The sequence below is a fragment of the Gobius niger genome, assembly GCF_951799975.1.
Source record: "Gobius niger genome assembly, chromosome: 17".
In the NCBI taxonomy this organism is placed as follows: domain Eukaryota; kingdom Metazoa; phylum Chordata; class Actinopteri; order Gobiiformes; family Gobiidae; genus Gobius; species Gobius niger.
The window spans coordinates 14,207,607-14,224,996 of NC_136868.1; the positions used below are offsets into that span (position 1 = coordinate 14,207,607).

Below are 17,390 nucleotides of genomic sequence, written 5' to 3' on the forward strand. Positions count from 1 at the left end.
CAGCGCCGCCACAATCGCACCGCGGGCAGGCAGTCAGACAGTACACGCAGCCAGGTACAAGGGGCAGAGTTCATACAGGCCATCCACTCCATCAACCCATTCACCTGCAATCATTTAGAGGTTGTCAATGGACGTCCTTTGTAAACAGTGATTGACACATGTGGGATTTCAGCCTCTTCAGACATTGCATGGAAGCAGTTAATACAGATTGAATTGTGCATTTGTTACAATATGGTCAAAATATAGGAAATACTATGACCTGTTGTGGTGTGGTGGCAGGAGGGGAGGGGCATCCTTTTGCATAATTACTGTAAAGGGCTCCAAATTAAATCGAATGGGAGCTGGGGTTTAAATGGAAACTTATTCTAACACATTTTCACATCGCATCCATTATTTTGGCCATATACTGTACACAAAATGAACACAATATAATGTAAACTTACAAAACAAGCTTGACAAAAACATAGGGAAAGATGAACACCAAAATAAATTCACACAAACATATAGCAAGTTCAATAAACATTTCTCTTGCATCACTGAGAGGAGAAAAAAAAAGGTCTTTACATGTCCATCTTTTGAGCTTCTGGAAGGATTTAAGAGCACTAAGGCTTTAAGAGACAACCTGCACTTTCTTCTCGTTGACTTATCCCTCTCCCTCCCAGGTCGAATAATTAGTATCCAGCCTTCAGTACGTTTCATTTTTGAATTTGGATATAACACATAGCCACAATCATAGCGCCAGTATGACAATTCAAACCATACAAAACACAAATCCATTGTCACTTGCCATCATTTCTCTAGTTTCTCTCTATCCACACCAGCATGGCACTACAGCATACTGTAAGGTCGATGAAGCCAGGGCCCAGAAATCATTAAGTGGACTCAGTTTCCCCACTGTTCTGCCTCGGAGCATTGCCGGTCATGGATCGGACTCGAATTTAAAGTGTAGAAAATAGGGACATTTGTGCACAAAAATTCAACTTGGGGCTCTCATTACCACCGTTTGTCCATCTTTGGCCATATTCAAACCTACACAAAAACATCTACAACTATATCTCAATCAAACGTGTTGTAATTTCTATACTATAGGTTCAATCTGAAAAACTGGCAATCATACACGTTCACAGTGGCAAATGGCAACAACTTCAAATTCCAATAAAGCAGGGGCACCGTATAGAAAGTAAATTGCCTCATAAAAGATCAATGACAGATCAGTTTGATGATTGGCTTGAACATAATCAATTACTGAGACAAACTAACACGCAAATTCATCAGGTTTTCTCCTTTTTATTGTAAATATTTCTGTGTGTTTTGTTGAACGATGCTGTCCGTTCTAATAAGTGGTAAGTGTTTATTGCTACGTGGGTTCTGAAGTTATTATTACTTACATTATATACTGTGCCCCAACTTTTTAAGGACTGGACAGGACTGGACAGGCAGCAGGGACACAGTGGCTTCAGAAAGTATTCATACCCCAGTGTTCATATTAATTAGCCTTTTCTTTAAACATTTGCACTCAGGCTTATATGGCTTTAAAGCTTTCCACATCCCGGGCAATTTATGCAATTTACCACAGAACTTAATATTTATAAAGATTTTGAGTTTTATAATGGGTCGACAGTTGACTTTCATTATCAGAGTCAGATTAAAGTAAAGCAAAGGAAATGTATTTTCAGAATCAACAACTCGTCTGGTTCACAATGTTTAGATCTCCACTGTTGTGGGATTTTCATGGAAAGTATGAAAACTATATATTTTTGGAAACATGATGATATAAGCAATGAGAAAAACAATGTTTCCATTTGCCCTTGTCATTTGGTAAAATTGTGCAATTATACCATGGGGAGTACTGGTCATCGCTATGGCAACACCGTGAAAAATATGACAAGGGCTTCATTGACTTTTTGCCCACGTTTTTTGATTGGAACGACCAAATGAAATTTTCTGCCAAATTTTGCAAGTTTTTTATTCCCCATATAAATGTTTTTCTTTTTTTTTTTTTTTTTACACATCAGAGCAAATGGAATCATTGTTTTTCTGATTACTTATTTAATTATTATTATTTTTTATATAGTTTTGATACTAAAAATCCGCCGAAATTACATAGTGAACCGGACTAAACAATGGAAATTTGAAATCCTTTAAGAGGTCTGGAAAAATTCTGAAGCCCCACCCCATTACAATATTTTACCCTTGACTTCAACAATATGTTCAGATAGAAAGATATTTTTGGGACAAATGATTGTGTAAACATACAATGTAATGTACAATGTACAATGTTTAAAATATGTAATTTTTTGAATTTCAATTCCAGGTGGCCATTGTCATCACAATCTGCCTCCATTTGGCTGTAATATACCACACACACACACACACACACACGCACACACACGCACACAAAAAAAAATCATGTTCTTTGCAATTGAGAAACAAATACTACTGTCCTATTGCAACCTGCTTTTAGCTCGCCCTTCTGCTGCTCTGCCTCTAAACACTACTTTTGCATCATTTGGCACCAATCTTAATCAAGGTGCTTATACCATTTCAAAGCAATATAATTAACGATCTATAAATGACCAACACAGAATAATGAGAAAATAAAAAAAATCTAAAATACATAAAATACTCAAAAAAAAGAAAAAAAAAAAAAAGAGAAAAAATGGAAGAAAACACAAACTTTCACAAATAAATGTAACAGACTAATACGGCGTGCAATTTTCTACCACAACGTAATACTGTGAACTGCACCATCTCTCCCAAAATAAGGAAAAAAAACAACAACTCATCGCACAAAAGATAATAACAAATGATTTAAAACGTTATGGCTCCAGGTAGCTTTGAAAAAAGTCCGTCCCCAAACGACAATTCGAGACATATGGATACCTCATTGGGCTTTTCTTTTTCTTTTTCACAGCTTCAGATCGTTTTTAGTGTTTATTGTGGTGGACCAAAGTGATAAAAGCCGAACTGGAGAACTAACTGAGCAACGCGAAATAACAGAAGTAACAATGACCATGTCTTAGCTTAGACTTCTGGGTTAATCCGTACCTACAGACACAACAGCTGTAAATGTAACTTTTCTTTTTTTCTTTTTTTTTTTTACCCCCCCGGACCCCTGCTTTCCCCGTTTTCTCCGCACCCGAGCAAGTTATTACAAAGACACACACACACTTAGCAAACATACAAACCGTTATGTTAAAAAGAGACACATTCAGGAAGTGAGGAAATGCTGGATTTGATTGCCAAGTAGAGCCCTTATTAGTATGTATTTCCATCTATGCAATCGCAGCAGTCTATGTGCAGGAGTGCAAGTGTGTTAAATAAAACGGTGTATCCCAAAGTTGACACGAGTGAAGAACGAAAGAAAAGAATTAAAAGAGTTTGTACTGAGAGAGCGTCCGATGTGCTGTCTGATAAAAGTACAATGAAGTCCGACGTTCAAGCAGCGGGAGACCATTAAAAATACTTAAAAAAACAAAAAGTATTATTTTTTAATTGTCTTTCCGTGGAGAAAAGTCAAAATGGCTCTTCTCAAGTGCTAAACCGCAAAAAAAAAACGACGACAACAGGAGGTGGGAGACGGGAGCAGTGGTGTGCATCCATGTTCAGTAGTCAATACAAGCCAAGAAAGTGTCCGACATCGTCACGGCAGCGCACACATACAAGCAGACTCGTGGTTTTTTTTCTGGTTAAGGCAGTGGTGGCGGGAGACGTAGACTGGGTAACGTTTGGCTTCAGGGCTCATGGCAGTGACAGCGCCCCCTACTGACCACAATACCGCTCCTCCTTCACACAGCTTCACATGTGGCTCACTCGAAGGACATTAGATTGGCTGGTACCTGGAAACAGAGGAGCAACAAAGGGTGGAAAAAGTACTATATAATATAACATTGTAGAGAAGGTATTACATTTTCATTACTTATTATCAAGTGTTTGAGTGATCCAATCTATGCATCTACTGTATGTCTGGTGCAACAGAGATTAATATAAAACTCTTTTGCTGCTACTTTTACAGTTACACAAAATTCGGGATCGCTTTTTTGGTAAAACAAATGGCAAGAGCAACTTATGCTTCGATTACACATGTGTGTCTCTGTTTGAGTTCTAATGTTTTTAAAATCCTTTTCGTAGTCCCTCTGGGGGTAATACAAGTGTTCATGTCCCCCTGGCGTCTCTGGCCAGAAAACCACACTTGCAACTTCCCTGCCTCCGGGTCGGAGGTACAATACACACTAATGGGATCACGAAGAAGAAGCTAACAGGCAAACAGGCAAAGCTAACTGCGAGCTAGCGCCACTTTAACAATCTTTATAGCCAAATCTTAGTGACAAAAATGATCTCCATAATTTTTGTGTAATTGGGTTGTGGCATAATGTACAATATCCTTCTCTCCCTTTGTCTTTTGTGTCAGTGTAGAATTTACTCTCAAGGACAATTAATAAAAAGAAAACGCAACATGCTACGACACCTGCAGTGGCGCTAATGGGCCTTTAAGGGCATGAGTTACACTTATCGTGTGTCCATGTACTGTATGCGACATAAAGTTTGTCAGAAAGACCACAGATGTTCGCATTGCCATGACCATATGGCTAAAACTCCGCAAAATAAGCATAAATATATGACACGTTAACTGTATTTCAGCTTGCCTTTGCTTTAATAGTGATGTGTTTGAGCATAAAAGTTAAAACTGCTCCAGTGAGGTAATATGATCTTTTGTCTTGTGTTACCGAGATGTGTGTTTTACCTGTTGCCTGTTGCTCTGGCAGGCAGCGCTGAGATGCTTGAACCAGAGTAAAGCGTTCATTCGATTTCCTGCTTGGTACTTGTACGTGTTACCTAGGCAACAGAGACAAAAACAACGTGAGCGCCAAAATCTCCTAACCTGTTTTTCTCAATCTCTGGAAACTCTCACTTGACTTTGGCTCAGCGGACGCCTTCTAAAAAGAGCCAAGGCTGAAAACCTGATCAGTGCAAAGCGTGTGCAGAAAAGCAGCCGGATTTGGAACAGAGAGAGGAGGCAGATAACACTTGCATGCGCCTCACGTCTGTCCGTCTGATCGAGTGGACTGAATTTAGATGTGGACTCAAGGAAGCTGCAGCCGACCTCACAAAGAATAGGTTTCAAATGTTGGGCACGACATGAACGCTGGACCCTTTGGTCGTGTCGAGTCATGGGATGCCTCAGCGAATTATCTCCCTCATCTGCGTTTTGCGGATATTTCATGAGGTCAGCCTTACCTTGCTCCGAGTCGGTGAGCATGAACACGTCCGGGTGCTCCGGGTCGTCCGCCATCATCGCCATGAGCCCCACCACACACACGCTCTTGCAGGACGTGGACTTAAACTGCACAAAAAGACAAATGTAGTGGCAGATTTATCTTTTTATTAGGTTAGGTTAGATTAGGTGTTTTGGCCTGTAGGTTTTCTTTGAGAAGAAAGCACAGGATGAAAGGAGGTGAAGAACACAGAAAGACATTCAGCAAATTGTTGGAGCTTTTGGGAAAGAATCTCTGTCAGCGCTCCTGTGATTTATTCCACAAGTTTATGTATTCATATAGCGGGAGGAGCGGAGTCTCAATCTGTGCCAGGTCCAACAGACTATCCCTCTGCTGCCCCCTATAGTGAATTCAACACTTGAGTGAAACACACTTAAAAAATATTTTTCTGTTTCGTAAATGTGTGCATATCTGTAAATCTGTATGTTGGTGCTAGGAATATTTCTAAACTTTTCTTCATTAAGCTGCCTCTAAAAAGGTTCAATAAAGTCTGTCCAAGTCCAAGTCTATACCTCAATTTTTTTCTTTAACTAAATTCTCCTTAATTTCATCGGAAACCAAATACAGTGTTAGCGCCTTGTGTGTCCAAACTCTGCACGCTGTTCTCATTACCCTCTGAGTGACACATGGGACGCGCTGATGTCACTGGGCCGATTATTCAGTGAGTGCTCCCATCTGTGCCCCCCATTGTGCCAGACCACAAGCTTCTGCTCTGCTCAACTGTTCTATTTTAACTTTGATACCATAACCTATAGCTTCTTACACTTAAAGTAAATACCGCATTTTCCGGACTATAAGTCACTCTGGAGCAAGTGGCAGCAGCCTTGGCAACTACCTGGGCATGGAGGAACTGTTTTCAAGCCTCTCACGGCATCATGTTGTTAAGCTCTCATTTGCAAACTCGTTCCTCGAGCTGTGGCCATTGAGTTTATTTTTTTTCTTCCCTTTATTACGGTAAAAGTAACCTCCGCTTTTTGCCACCCCTCAAGACTCTCACTCACACCAAACTTTCTTTCTTCTGCTCGATTACCGTTTTTTAAATCTTCCGTGGCACAGGAGTAGCAGATACCGGTATACTAGCCGAGAGCGCCCTGTAGCGGCTGTCTGTGTGAAAATAACAAACGTGTGAAATTGCATATTTTAATTTATAAGTCGCACCTGAGTATATAAGTCGCACCCCCAGCCAAACTATGAAAAAAGTGCGACTTATAGTCCAGAAATTACGGTATCTCTGAAGTGCTAAACTACATTTGTTCATCAAAATGTATGCATTTTTTATTTACTTACATGTTTTCTTTCTGTGGCCTTCAGGGACTTGGCAGCGTAGTAGTAAAGCTGGGTACTACACAGAGCCACCCAGTATTTGGTCCAAGACGCCACCTAAAGACACACACGTGAAAACCATGTCAGGTCAAAGGCCGGTCATCAGCTTTGGACATTACGCCGGCTTGGACAAAGAGCACATTGGAGTGCACCCAGTAACGGTAGTGAAAAACTGAGCGGCAGGTGGTTTAACCTTGTAATGAATATTGTTGCTCTTCGCTGAAATGGTAAAAATATGACTTTAACAAGCTCATAAATCAAACTGCCTTCTGAGTGTCCAGCAATAACAGCGTTCGCTAATCTAAACAGAAAAGGCTTTGGTTCTGCAGAAGTACAGACATGGCCCGGAGGATTTAAAAAGTGGCACAAAAAAAGAAAACGGAGACATTAAGTAGCTGGAGGTGTTGATGCCCTTCGCATAATGCATTTCTCATCTGCCGTTTCTACACTTGAAAGGTTCGGTGCCGACTTGACTTTTAATGCATTACACTGCAGGATCACAACTGTACAAAAAAAAAAAGACGGGATGAAAGTTGGGGCACTCAAGTCCGTCTTCTGCACATTTGTTGTCGTTGTGGTGGTAGCTGGACGATATAAAGGAACGTTTCACTGCATTTATATGTGTGTGTGTGTGTGGGGGGGGGGGGCTGGGCCTGAATGACGTAAATTGAAATGAAGAAGCTTTATTTTAAAGGAAGAGGCCAACGTTTTTCCATACTGAAATATGTTCTTACCTGAGCTTAGACGAGTTGATGCGTACCTGTCTGGTCTATGTGCGTGCACTCAGTCACACAAAACAACTAAAGATGTTGTTAGCATTTGGCCTCCCCCAATGTATTCCTATAGCTCCAAACGGGGGTGAAGTTAGAGGCTACCACGCTCTTCCATGGGCACACAGATCAGACAGGTACGTATCAACTCATCGAAGCTCAGGTAAGAACATATCTCAGTATGGAAAAAAAACGGTGGCCTGTTCCTTTAATCTCTTAACAGAGCCCATTTTCTTTTGTTTGGCTTTACCCTAATCGAAAAGCTTCTTGAAAAAAGCGTCAAAATAGCAACAAAAAAAAGAGATGGAAACAAGGATGAAGACGCAACAAAAAAGTGACAAAAATGCAACAAAAGAGCGCCAAAAAATAACAAAAATGTGGCAAAAATGTGAAACACTATCAAAAAAGCAATGAAAAAAAAGGAAAAAAAATGGACGACAACGCGGCAACAAGATCTGTTTAGATGAGTTTTGTAGGTCTTAGCAATGCATTGGCCTATAGACTGTAAGCTTTTATATTTGGGTAAAGCTGAACCGGAGAAAAAGCACTTGGTCAACAGTGTAATAGTGCATATGTATGCTGTAAAACGCAGCCTGAGCTCACGGTTGGTTTCTTGCCCTCCTTCAGCACCGTCTTCCTCCTCAGAACGCCCTGCACTGTGACCGCCCCGGGATACAGGTGCACCGCCAACTCCTCCGACTCCGCTGAGCTGCAAAGGAAAGGCAGAAATTATTTATTGGTACAAAAAAGGATCCAAGCAGCACTGTGCAAAAGTCCAAGACCTTTTTTTTTTTTTTTTTTAAGAACATAAAGAAATGGTGTATCAGTGCATAATATAAAACACTAAATAAGTCTGGAAACATTAGGAGAACACAGACCTCGGTCCCGGCACTGTTCCCATCTCACAACGATATATAGGGCTCAAAACAGAGTATCACATATCTTCTAATTCAGGGGTAAATGCTGTTTAATGAGTCACACTAAAAACAAATCTTACAATACAGAATAACTAACAAGATTATTCACTGCCGCTTTGGTCAGTGAAACAATCTTTTTGTTCAAAATAGCACAAAATCCTTATAGCCCTCATGAATTCACTTTTGCACAGTGCTGTCAAAAAATAAGGCAATGCACAATGAGTAGAAAACCCCAGACACAACCTGCTGAGCCACTTGAGCTGCAACACAAAAATGTAGCTTAAAGTGTGTTTCCAAATGGACGATTTTACAGATATAAATCTTTGCAGTTACAGGATCATAATGTTACGCAGGACTGGACAAGATGGTGAACAGATTGTGTCTGTCGAGCGGGAAGCCCAGAGCAAGAGCCTGAAAAGCCTAGTGGAAAGAGACAGATTTGAAAACCACTAGAAGGAAAAAAAAAAAAAAAAAAAAAGACGGCTTATTATGCAACTGCTGTAAAAGCTATGAGCAAAGCACAGTCAAGGGTCCGTACCATTGTATGTTAGGATTTCCATGTGAAAGAAAAGTTATGAGTGGAGCTGTGAGAGACTTTTTTTTAGCTCCATAATACAGTGTGTTGGAATGAGAAGTCTGCAAAGTTCACTACGCAGTTACAGCAATCAGGCATAACACTGCAAGCACTGCTTTATATGCAGCACCATCGCTCAAATAACGACAGTTGTCTTTTTTTCTCCTGCTTTTAATTTCTCGGCTTTTAAGACAGAATACTCTATACTATATCCCACTAGGACTGTGAAATGAATGAATGCAACTACTAAACTAAAGCAAGAATCACATCCATGTTGTCTACAGTGTAAGCAAGTTTTTAACCTCCTAACCCCCGCCTGAACTGAGCTTTCTCCAGTTTGGCATTACCCAAATCTGAAAAAAGCTTCTAAATAGCGACGAAAATTATATTTAAATGAAGATTAAAATGCAACAAAAAAGTGACAAAAGAGCAAACAAAAAAGTGACGAAAGTGCGACAAAAATGCATTAAAAAAAAACAAACAGACAAAAGATCTGTTTAGCTCGGTTTGGTAGGTCTTAGCTTTCAAGTGAGGCATTACACTGGCCTACAAGCTTCATTCGAAAAGCGTTTTAGATTTGAGTAAAGCTGAACTGGAGAAAATGCACTCGGCTAAGGCAGGGGGTAAGAGGTTAACAATTAGTTGTTTGCAAAGGATATTTGAGACCATCAAATAAATGAAATCCAATCCAATCCAACTTTGAGGTTCCGTAATGCAGGATGACTTTTTCAATTTCCCTATTAGTGGCTATATGTTTTGCCTGATTGGTGTAAATGTCAATTGTCCGTGAATTCCACATGCAATAGAACCAAGAGGTAAAGAAGAGGTGCGGGTTATCTGACAGAAATCCCAACACACGCTCCCCTCCACCGCGCACACAAGAAGAGTTGAATCCCCTGAAGAAACACCAGCACAGTGACCCCTTGTGGAGAGAAGGAGTAAGGACAGGTTTGGTTCAGCCTGTTCGGTACCTGCTGGGCCTCAGGACGCCTCTGTAGGGGATTCGGGCCACTCGGGTCACTGGGCCCAGAGAGTGGTAGAAGCGAGTCCTGTTCACAACGGGATAAGACAGGGTTGGATGGGGACACTGGTCAACACTGTGTGTGGGGTTTCAGTAAAAAAAAGGTTGGTCCATTGCGTTATATGGGTCAGCTCTAAATGGGAGAATGTTATGTGTTAAAAAGTTAGTTATAACAAAAAGCTGGGTTTCCATTACCGCGTAAAAAATGCACTTTGCGAGATCGAAATTGCAAAAAAATAAAATATTGATACAAGTGTGAAGTGATTGATTTTTACTAAATACCTCTAATATTGGTTTGAAGTTGCAGAGATGAAACTCATCTGGAATTTGGTGAATAGTTAGTAACAGTAACAGACCATAATCTGAGAAATGACCTTAGATGGACACATAGTACTTGATTTCATTACTTAAAGGCACACTGCGTAACATTTTGGACTATACTGTTGACGTCAGTACAAAACATGCTCCAAATGAGCAGCTCGACACAGAAAATGCTATTACGGCAGTGGGAAATCCACGAATGAATTTGGATGAGAAAATAACTTGTTTAAAACTCAAGTTCTGCTGCCTTTAGTCACATCTCCATGGAGACGAGCTGGAGAAGAATATTGTACATCCAATTACATAATGGAGATAATTTTTTTCACTCAAACTTAGCTGTAAACACTGCTAAAGTGGCGCTAGCCCGCTGTCAGCTTTGCCCGCTAGCCTGTTAGCTTCTTCCTCATGACACATTAAAGCTTGTATTAGCCCCAGAGGAACTACGAAAAGCATTTATTAAGGTAAACAAGTTACTTAGTTCTTGTTTAAGTGACGCAAATAATAACTATGTGGCTAAAAAATAATACTCGTGCCCAAATTCACTCCTGTATGGCGACAGGAGCGATAGGGACAAATCTTCTTTGTCATTGACAGAACATCTGGGCAGCGACACCTACTGTCCTGGAGTGTACAGCAAAAGGCTTTAAAATGGACAAAACATCCTGCCAAGTTATACCTTTTATTTTTTACTTCAGAGCCTTAGAAATGTAGTAGAAAGTATTATATTCATTCCTTCAGACCTAGTGGAGCAAGAGTAAGAAGTTCTCTACAAAAGTCCTATTCAAGTAAAGTAGAGATCCTCAAACAATGTCCTGTTTTTCATTTATTTGCTTCGTTACAAACCACCTCTGCTTCTGGACAGGCTTTTCTCTTGTGTGAGGCTGTAACCATAGTGGTAGTGCAAGTGCTAGTATTAATAGATGCAGCAACAGTAGTACCACTATTGAGCAGTAGTTAGTCATAGATTTTCTGGTCTTAACGTCAAGGCACACTACACTGTGGCCTGGTCTCAGCTTTCTTCTTGAGTAGACTTCATGGCAACAGGATTTTTGGACACATGGATGAAAATGTATCTTTAGCATTTGAATAGAAACCCAGCTTGTGTGATTTAGGAGTTTTGAGGGAATGGTGTTCTGGCTTATAGGTTAGTACAAAGTCTTTGGTTTGAAATCATGCGCTGCTGTTGTTGGTGCAGGTGGGCCACTGCGAGGGGGACAAAGCCGAACACTAAATTAATTTCACGCTGCAGAAAAAGCAGAGGCACTTTTATACGTTTGGTAAAAGCTGCTCAGAGGAATGAGGCATGACTGAGTTGGCTGCGAGGCTTTGAGAGAGCGAGAGCGGGAGAGAGGCTGGCGAGGTTTAAAGTGGACCGTTTTGAAGAGCTGCGCCTTGAAGTCTGGCATTAGAGATGAGGTTATTTTACGATGGAGGTTGCGGATGAGGAGAACGCACAAACAAAATAATGAGGAAACGAACCTTTCAAAAGCCGGCCATGACACCTCTTCACTGAGCTCCGAGCCTTCACTGCTCCCTGCAAACAAAGACACAAACGTCAGAAGGGCTGCACTAGACAAACCGACACAATCACACTCGCCAGGATAAAAAAAACATAATTGGGTTCTCAATTATTGTTATCTGTAAACATATGAACTATTCATATTGTAAGCAACAGATGTAACACTTTTCCTTTGTAGTTCAAGTCCAAATATTATTCAAATATGTCATCCTTTCTGGGTGATTGTAAGAAAGTTTTGTAATAGGAACATATCTTTTACATGGAAGATTGCACTTCAATGACAATAAATCATTGAATGAATTAAAAGATGATAAAGCCTCAAGCTTAAAGGGATATTTCAGGATTTTTGACATAGGGCCTCATTTCCTAGTTATCCAGAGTGTTTCTGGAGATTTTTTATTTTTTTTATTCATGCAGTCCTTATATTTGAAGAGTTTAGTGGTGCTAGGCTAGTGCATGTCTATGGTAACTAGTAGCCTGCATTAAAAACAGTCTGACCCAAGCACAGAGCACCTGAGGCAAATCACTTATAACACCAGACTAACCATATAAATGTCTGTGTCAATAGAGTAATTTTTGAAATATAACCGACCTTGCGTTACATGAATTACCGCATTTTGAGGGACTATTTTCTAGCAGTTCACTCCGCCGTTGCGTAGCTTACAACCTCAAAGCTGATGCTGCTCAAACATAAGTTCCTTAAAATACAAAATGGTTATAATTATTCTAGTCGATAGTCTGGTGTTGTAAGTGATTTGCCTCAGGTGCACTGTGGAGCGGGTCAGACTGTTTTAATCGCAGGCTACTAGTTACCATAGACATGCGCTACCCTAGCACTAGCCTAGCATCACCAAACTCTTCATACATAAGGACTGCGTGAATTAAAAATCTATAAAAATCTCCAGAAATCAACAACAATCTGGATAACTAGGAACTGAGGCGCTATGTCATCCTGAATTGTTGCTTTAACCTCTTAAGGCCCACCTGAACTGAGCACACTTTCTCCAGTTTACCCAAATCTAAGCTTCTTGAAAAAAACGGGGATGAAAACACAACAAAAAAGTAAAAAAAAGAGTGACAAAAACGTGCCAGAAAAGCAACAATGACACAATTAAAACAATTTAAAAAACGGGACTAAAGAGTGATGAAAAAAATAAAAAAGGTACAACACGGCAAAAATGCTTCAATAATGTGATTTTAAAAAAAGCATGAACAATGCAACGAAAAAGATACGGTCAGTTTAGTGGGTCTTTGTTTCCAAGTGAGGCATCACACCAGGCTGTAAGCTCCAGTCAAGAAGCTTGTGTTCAGTTAAAGTGGGGGTAAGAGTAGCTCTTTAAAGTTTAAACTTGACGTGAACTCTGTACCACTAGGACATATCTTAGAGACTGTGTGCCCCTATAGGCTTCCCTAGAATGGCTCAAATGCAGAGACAGATTTCCCTGCGGGGGCAATAAAGGAGACCTTAACCTTAACCCCTGGCGCCTTACCGAGCGAGATCCCACTGGAGAGCGTGGAGCTCTCGGCCTGCCCTCTGCTCGGACTGTGGCTCTCCATCACACTGTCGTCCAGCAGATGTCGGGACCCGGCATTCGGGAACGTCGCACTTTTAAACTCGACCGTGTTCATCTTGTGAATGAAACTGCAGCAAAGAAAGAGAATAATGTTACTTTTGTTTCATATCGGTACATTTGGACACATACCGAGTGGAAACGGACTTGTATCCCAGGCTGTGGCATTTCCTGTGTCCGTAGGGCAGGAGGTTGCGTGGAGAGGGAGGAGTGGCTGGGATTTTGGTTCCCTCAGCTGTGATTGTGCATCTTCGACCACAGAGAGGAGAGGCCGAGGCTTCCTGACCTGAAATTAGTCAAGAAACGCATGTCTATAAAATGAACAGGCAACAAGACACTTACCAAGCATGAACATAGTAACTACTTAAGAGAAACAAGCATTACAATCTGGCTGAAAGTAGGGCTGTCATGATATTAACTACATCGACTTATCGTTCAATAAATAACAGATAAACGATACATTTTTGGGCTTGATATTTATCGTCTCTACATTTATTAGCATTTCCCCCTTATTTTTTCTTTGTAAAACTTTGATTTCTAACTGAAGAAATTAAGTTACATAATATTTCATGTTTATTGCAGCTTGTGTGGTATTTTAGGTTATGATTATGCACTTTTAGAACAAAGGTTTACTGTCATTACTGTCATTTTTATACCTGAGAGTTAACAGTAACTAGCATTGTTAGAGTTAATAATATCTTTTATCGCAATACTTTTCTGCCTCAATGTATCGAACTTCAAATTTGTTATCGTGACAGGCCTAGTTGAAAGCTCTGGAAACAGATGTATCACATTCATTTTGTCTATTTGAACTGCAACTCACCCACAAGGTCCTCTTTAGAGGCGTTTGCCCGTGGCGTGCTGGTGCCAGGCTCAATTTTCTGTGACAACCTAAAAATAAACAATTAATACGATCCTGCTCTTAAACAACTTCACACACTGAAAACAACAGATTGGAACTTACTTGTAATTATCGTCCTCCACAAACTTCTGCAACTCCTCGATGTACCTGACAGAGTTGAGATATTTCTGTATATGAGGCATCACAGGGACCTCTGGAAAAGACAGCAGATGGTTACATAAGTCTAAAGTAATAAAACATACATGACCACTTTTTATATCTTTCACTGTAAATCACATTACTAGTCATTATTCAGCATTTTCCTTAAACCTTTTATCACTATGTCTGGGAGCACTAAAGTCTTATCTTTTGAATTGAATTGTGAATAATGCTACTGCTGTATCAACTCACCGTATGTACAGGACCTCTGTAAGTCAGATATGATTCGGAGCATGTTGTTCATGAGGTTGGACCGCTGCTCGTTCTCCAGGATGCTGCCCGTGGAGGGATAGGCCGAGTCGATGTACGTCAGGTCCGACAAGTACATGCCTGAAACAGAAACACAAAGAAGTGGCTTATTAGAACTGTGCAAAGTAGAGGTCAGCTGATATATCAGGCCGATATTTGGCCATTTTACGATATTGGTTATTGGCCGATCTAACACAGATAAAAGCCGATACCTCCGGGAACGAAAGTGATAGACTGCATTTTTTGGATTGGAAAGCCACTTTTAAAGAGACTAGATGCAAGTTGTCAATTTTATGCTCACTACTGCCACCTCAGGTCTTATGTGGAACTGCAGGTTCTATATTAAGCTCGTGCATGACGGCACTTCGGACCCGAAGTAACAACTTTCTGAGTGACAGTGCAGGATTTTAGAGGCAGTTGTGATGAAAAGGTCTGGGCTCATTCTACACATTAGGACATGGCTGGAACATGTAGGGGGAGGAAAATGCTTAGTTTTAAAAAATGTCAACTCGTATGTATAGTCCCTTTAAGAACGGATCTTGATATTGGTTAATCGAAAGATACTCAAACCCCCAGTATCGGAATCGGAAGTAGAAAACGTGGATCGGTGCAGCTCTAGTAGGCCTATACCGACTAAACAGGAATGTGTTTAATAAATCAGCCCTATGCCCCAAATAAAGCGCCCCCTGCTGTCACAGTTCAACACTGACACAGTTTAGCAGCTTCATACACAGGATTAAATACCTTATAACACCCCGCCCACTTTTGCCTCTTTTTGCTTTGTCTCAGCACTTCCGTTGTCCTGACAACTCGAGCACGAAGCCCATTCATTTAAACGGAAAACGAGAGAAAATGTTCATCGCAAAAATCTGATGTTTAGTCGATGGATTTGGGTAAAATGTTTATTTGCACCAACATGTCGACACTGCACCGTTTCTCTGCACGGCCAAAATGGGCCAAAAAACATCGGTCAAAAATATCAGCTGTGCATGTTGGCAATTCCCCAAAATTTTTAAACCCACATCGGTCGACCTCTAGTGCAAAGAATCACATTTTGACAACAATCTTGTTTTCTGAATGAAAAAAATCTTTGCTCAACCCAAAGGCAAATGTGCTTCAATCTATAAATGTAACCCCAAAACTCTTGACAAACAGGTTAATGTGGTGTTTTGGTAAAGTGCACATTATTTCCTTTCACCTTTTCATTGTAATAGCAAACATTATAAGACAGCCAATTACATTTCTGAAACATATTGTAATCCATTCAGTGTTTCCCAATAGATAATACATTTGATTCTGTTCTGACAAAGAGGGCTTTTAGGTGGACACTAAATAATTCTGAGGTAGAAAGGTTACTTGAGAGATTAAACACTGAGCCACTGATTTCAATGTTGACCAGTACAACAGGAATCGCGAGGTTTTCCACATGGAGTCCTACAACTTTTGTGAACAAAAGGAGAAAAGGGACCATTTTGTGCCCTTGACCCCAGTTAAATCAAGGCATTCGAGTGCATCTGGCAGAGTTGTTAACTTTACAGTTGTAGGAAACAGAGATGTTGGGGCCAAACACTGAGGGTACGGCTCATTTCAAATATGTAGAACAGAGCAGGACACTGTAGCACGTCCAGGTTTTCTTTGATGCATAAAGAGTTGTAATGCAGGTGTCACTTCCTGCACATAACGACCAGCCTGTAAAGAACCACCACCTCCAGCAAAGTGCCAAAACCTTACACTCTCTTATTTGCATAATGACTGAGAGGCAAAACAAGGTAAGGCAAGTTGGTTTTGCACAATTGATTAAATATTACAAAAGTCTTGCCCAAGGACAAAGCTTTCTGGTTATAAGACGACTGAGCCACAGTTGCCCAATGCTTAAATACTACTTTGGACGGGAATAAGGCAAAACAACACATTTAGTATGTGCTTCGAGTGGCACATAACAAACTTCTCACAGCATATGCCTTTACAATCACAACACAAAACCATTTTAGCGTTCGACTGCGTTAGGCAACAGGCATCAGCTGATATTTCAAGCATTTATCGTCCAAGCACATCTTGTTTTCTTCACTGTATCTTTTGCTTCATCCTTTCCTGGCGAACTTGAACCATTTCTGAAATTCCTCGTCTTTCATAACATAAATATCAAGAGGCAGGAGCAACGTCTGCCATTTTGAAGATAAGATTAACAGCTCCTAAAGTGACCCACTGGAGTGTCTCTTCTTCCCACCTCCGTCTATTAGAACTTCACACGCCAGCAGTGAGATTGAGAGCAGATGTGGGAGAACTTATCACACACTCCATTACATGACAACCTCCCACTCTTCTTCCAAGAAACCCATTGTTTCCCTTCACAGATGTTGCAAACATGACAAACAAGGGTGCAACTAATTGTTTTTGCATTGTAGTCGGCTAGTCAGCTACTTTTTGATTAGTTGACAAGTCATATGATTATTTCAATTGTGGAGAGTTTCAAAAATAAATAAATAAATAAATACACATGTGTTCCTAACCCACAGCATGTGTTTGCAGTTCAGAAAATGATGAATTATTACATCGGTTGGTTTGATAATTACAATAACTTATTTGTCACAATTAGTCCTATATCTCAATCCTGAACACACAGTGTGCAAAATAACAGAATCTGACCAAGGATTAAAGGGAGAGATACGAGACGGAGACCATGTTTGTAAGCTTTTGGAGAATGCTTTGAGAACTAGGGATGCACCGATCTGATACTGGTATCGAATATCGGAGCCGAAACTGAAAAAAAAAAAAACGATATTGGGTAA

At 40.4% G+C, this 17,390-nt stretch overlaps 1 protein-coding gene across 4 annotated transcripts in view; it reads right to left on the bottom strand.

The window, feature by feature from the left end:
* Positions 1-2,391: 2,391 nt before the first annotated feature.
* The window catches only part of ralgps2 (Ral GEF with PH domain and SH3 binding motif 2), a 92,017-nt gene continuing 77,018 nt past the window's right edge, over positions 2,392-17,390 (bottom strand). Inside the window, exons 10-21 of one of the 4 annotated variants that reach the window (XM_079575380.1) lie at positions 14,545-14,682; positions 14,257-14,347; positions 14,116-14,183; positions 13,440-13,578; positions 13,212-13,363; positions 11,682-11,736; positions 9,832-9,909; positions 7,973-8,078; positions 6,564-6,656; positions 5,239-5,344; positions 4,745-4,836; positions 2,392-3,839 (exon numbers count right to left, since the gene is read on the bottom strand). In XM_079575380.1, the coding sequence (XP_079431506.1) occupies positions 3,810-3,839; positions 4,745-4,836; positions 5,239-5,344; positions 6,564-6,656; positions 7,973-8,078; positions 9,832-9,909; positions 11,682-11,736; positions 13,212-13,363; positions 13,440-13,578; positions 14,116-14,183; positions 14,257-14,347; positions 14,545-14,682 (1,148 nt within the window). In that variant the 3' untranslated portion in view covers positions 2,392-3,809. Of the gene's footprint in view, positions 3,840-4,744; positions 4,837-5,238; positions 5,345-6,563; positions 6,657-7,972; positions 8,079-9,831; positions 9,910-11,681; positions 11,737-13,211; positions 13,364-13,424; positions 13,579-14,115; positions 14,184-14,256; positions 14,348-14,544; positions 14,683-17,390 lie in introns of all 4 variants that reach the window. The other 3 variants (XM_079575379.1, XM_079575382.1, XM_079575381.1) reach the window with 3 other exon arrangements.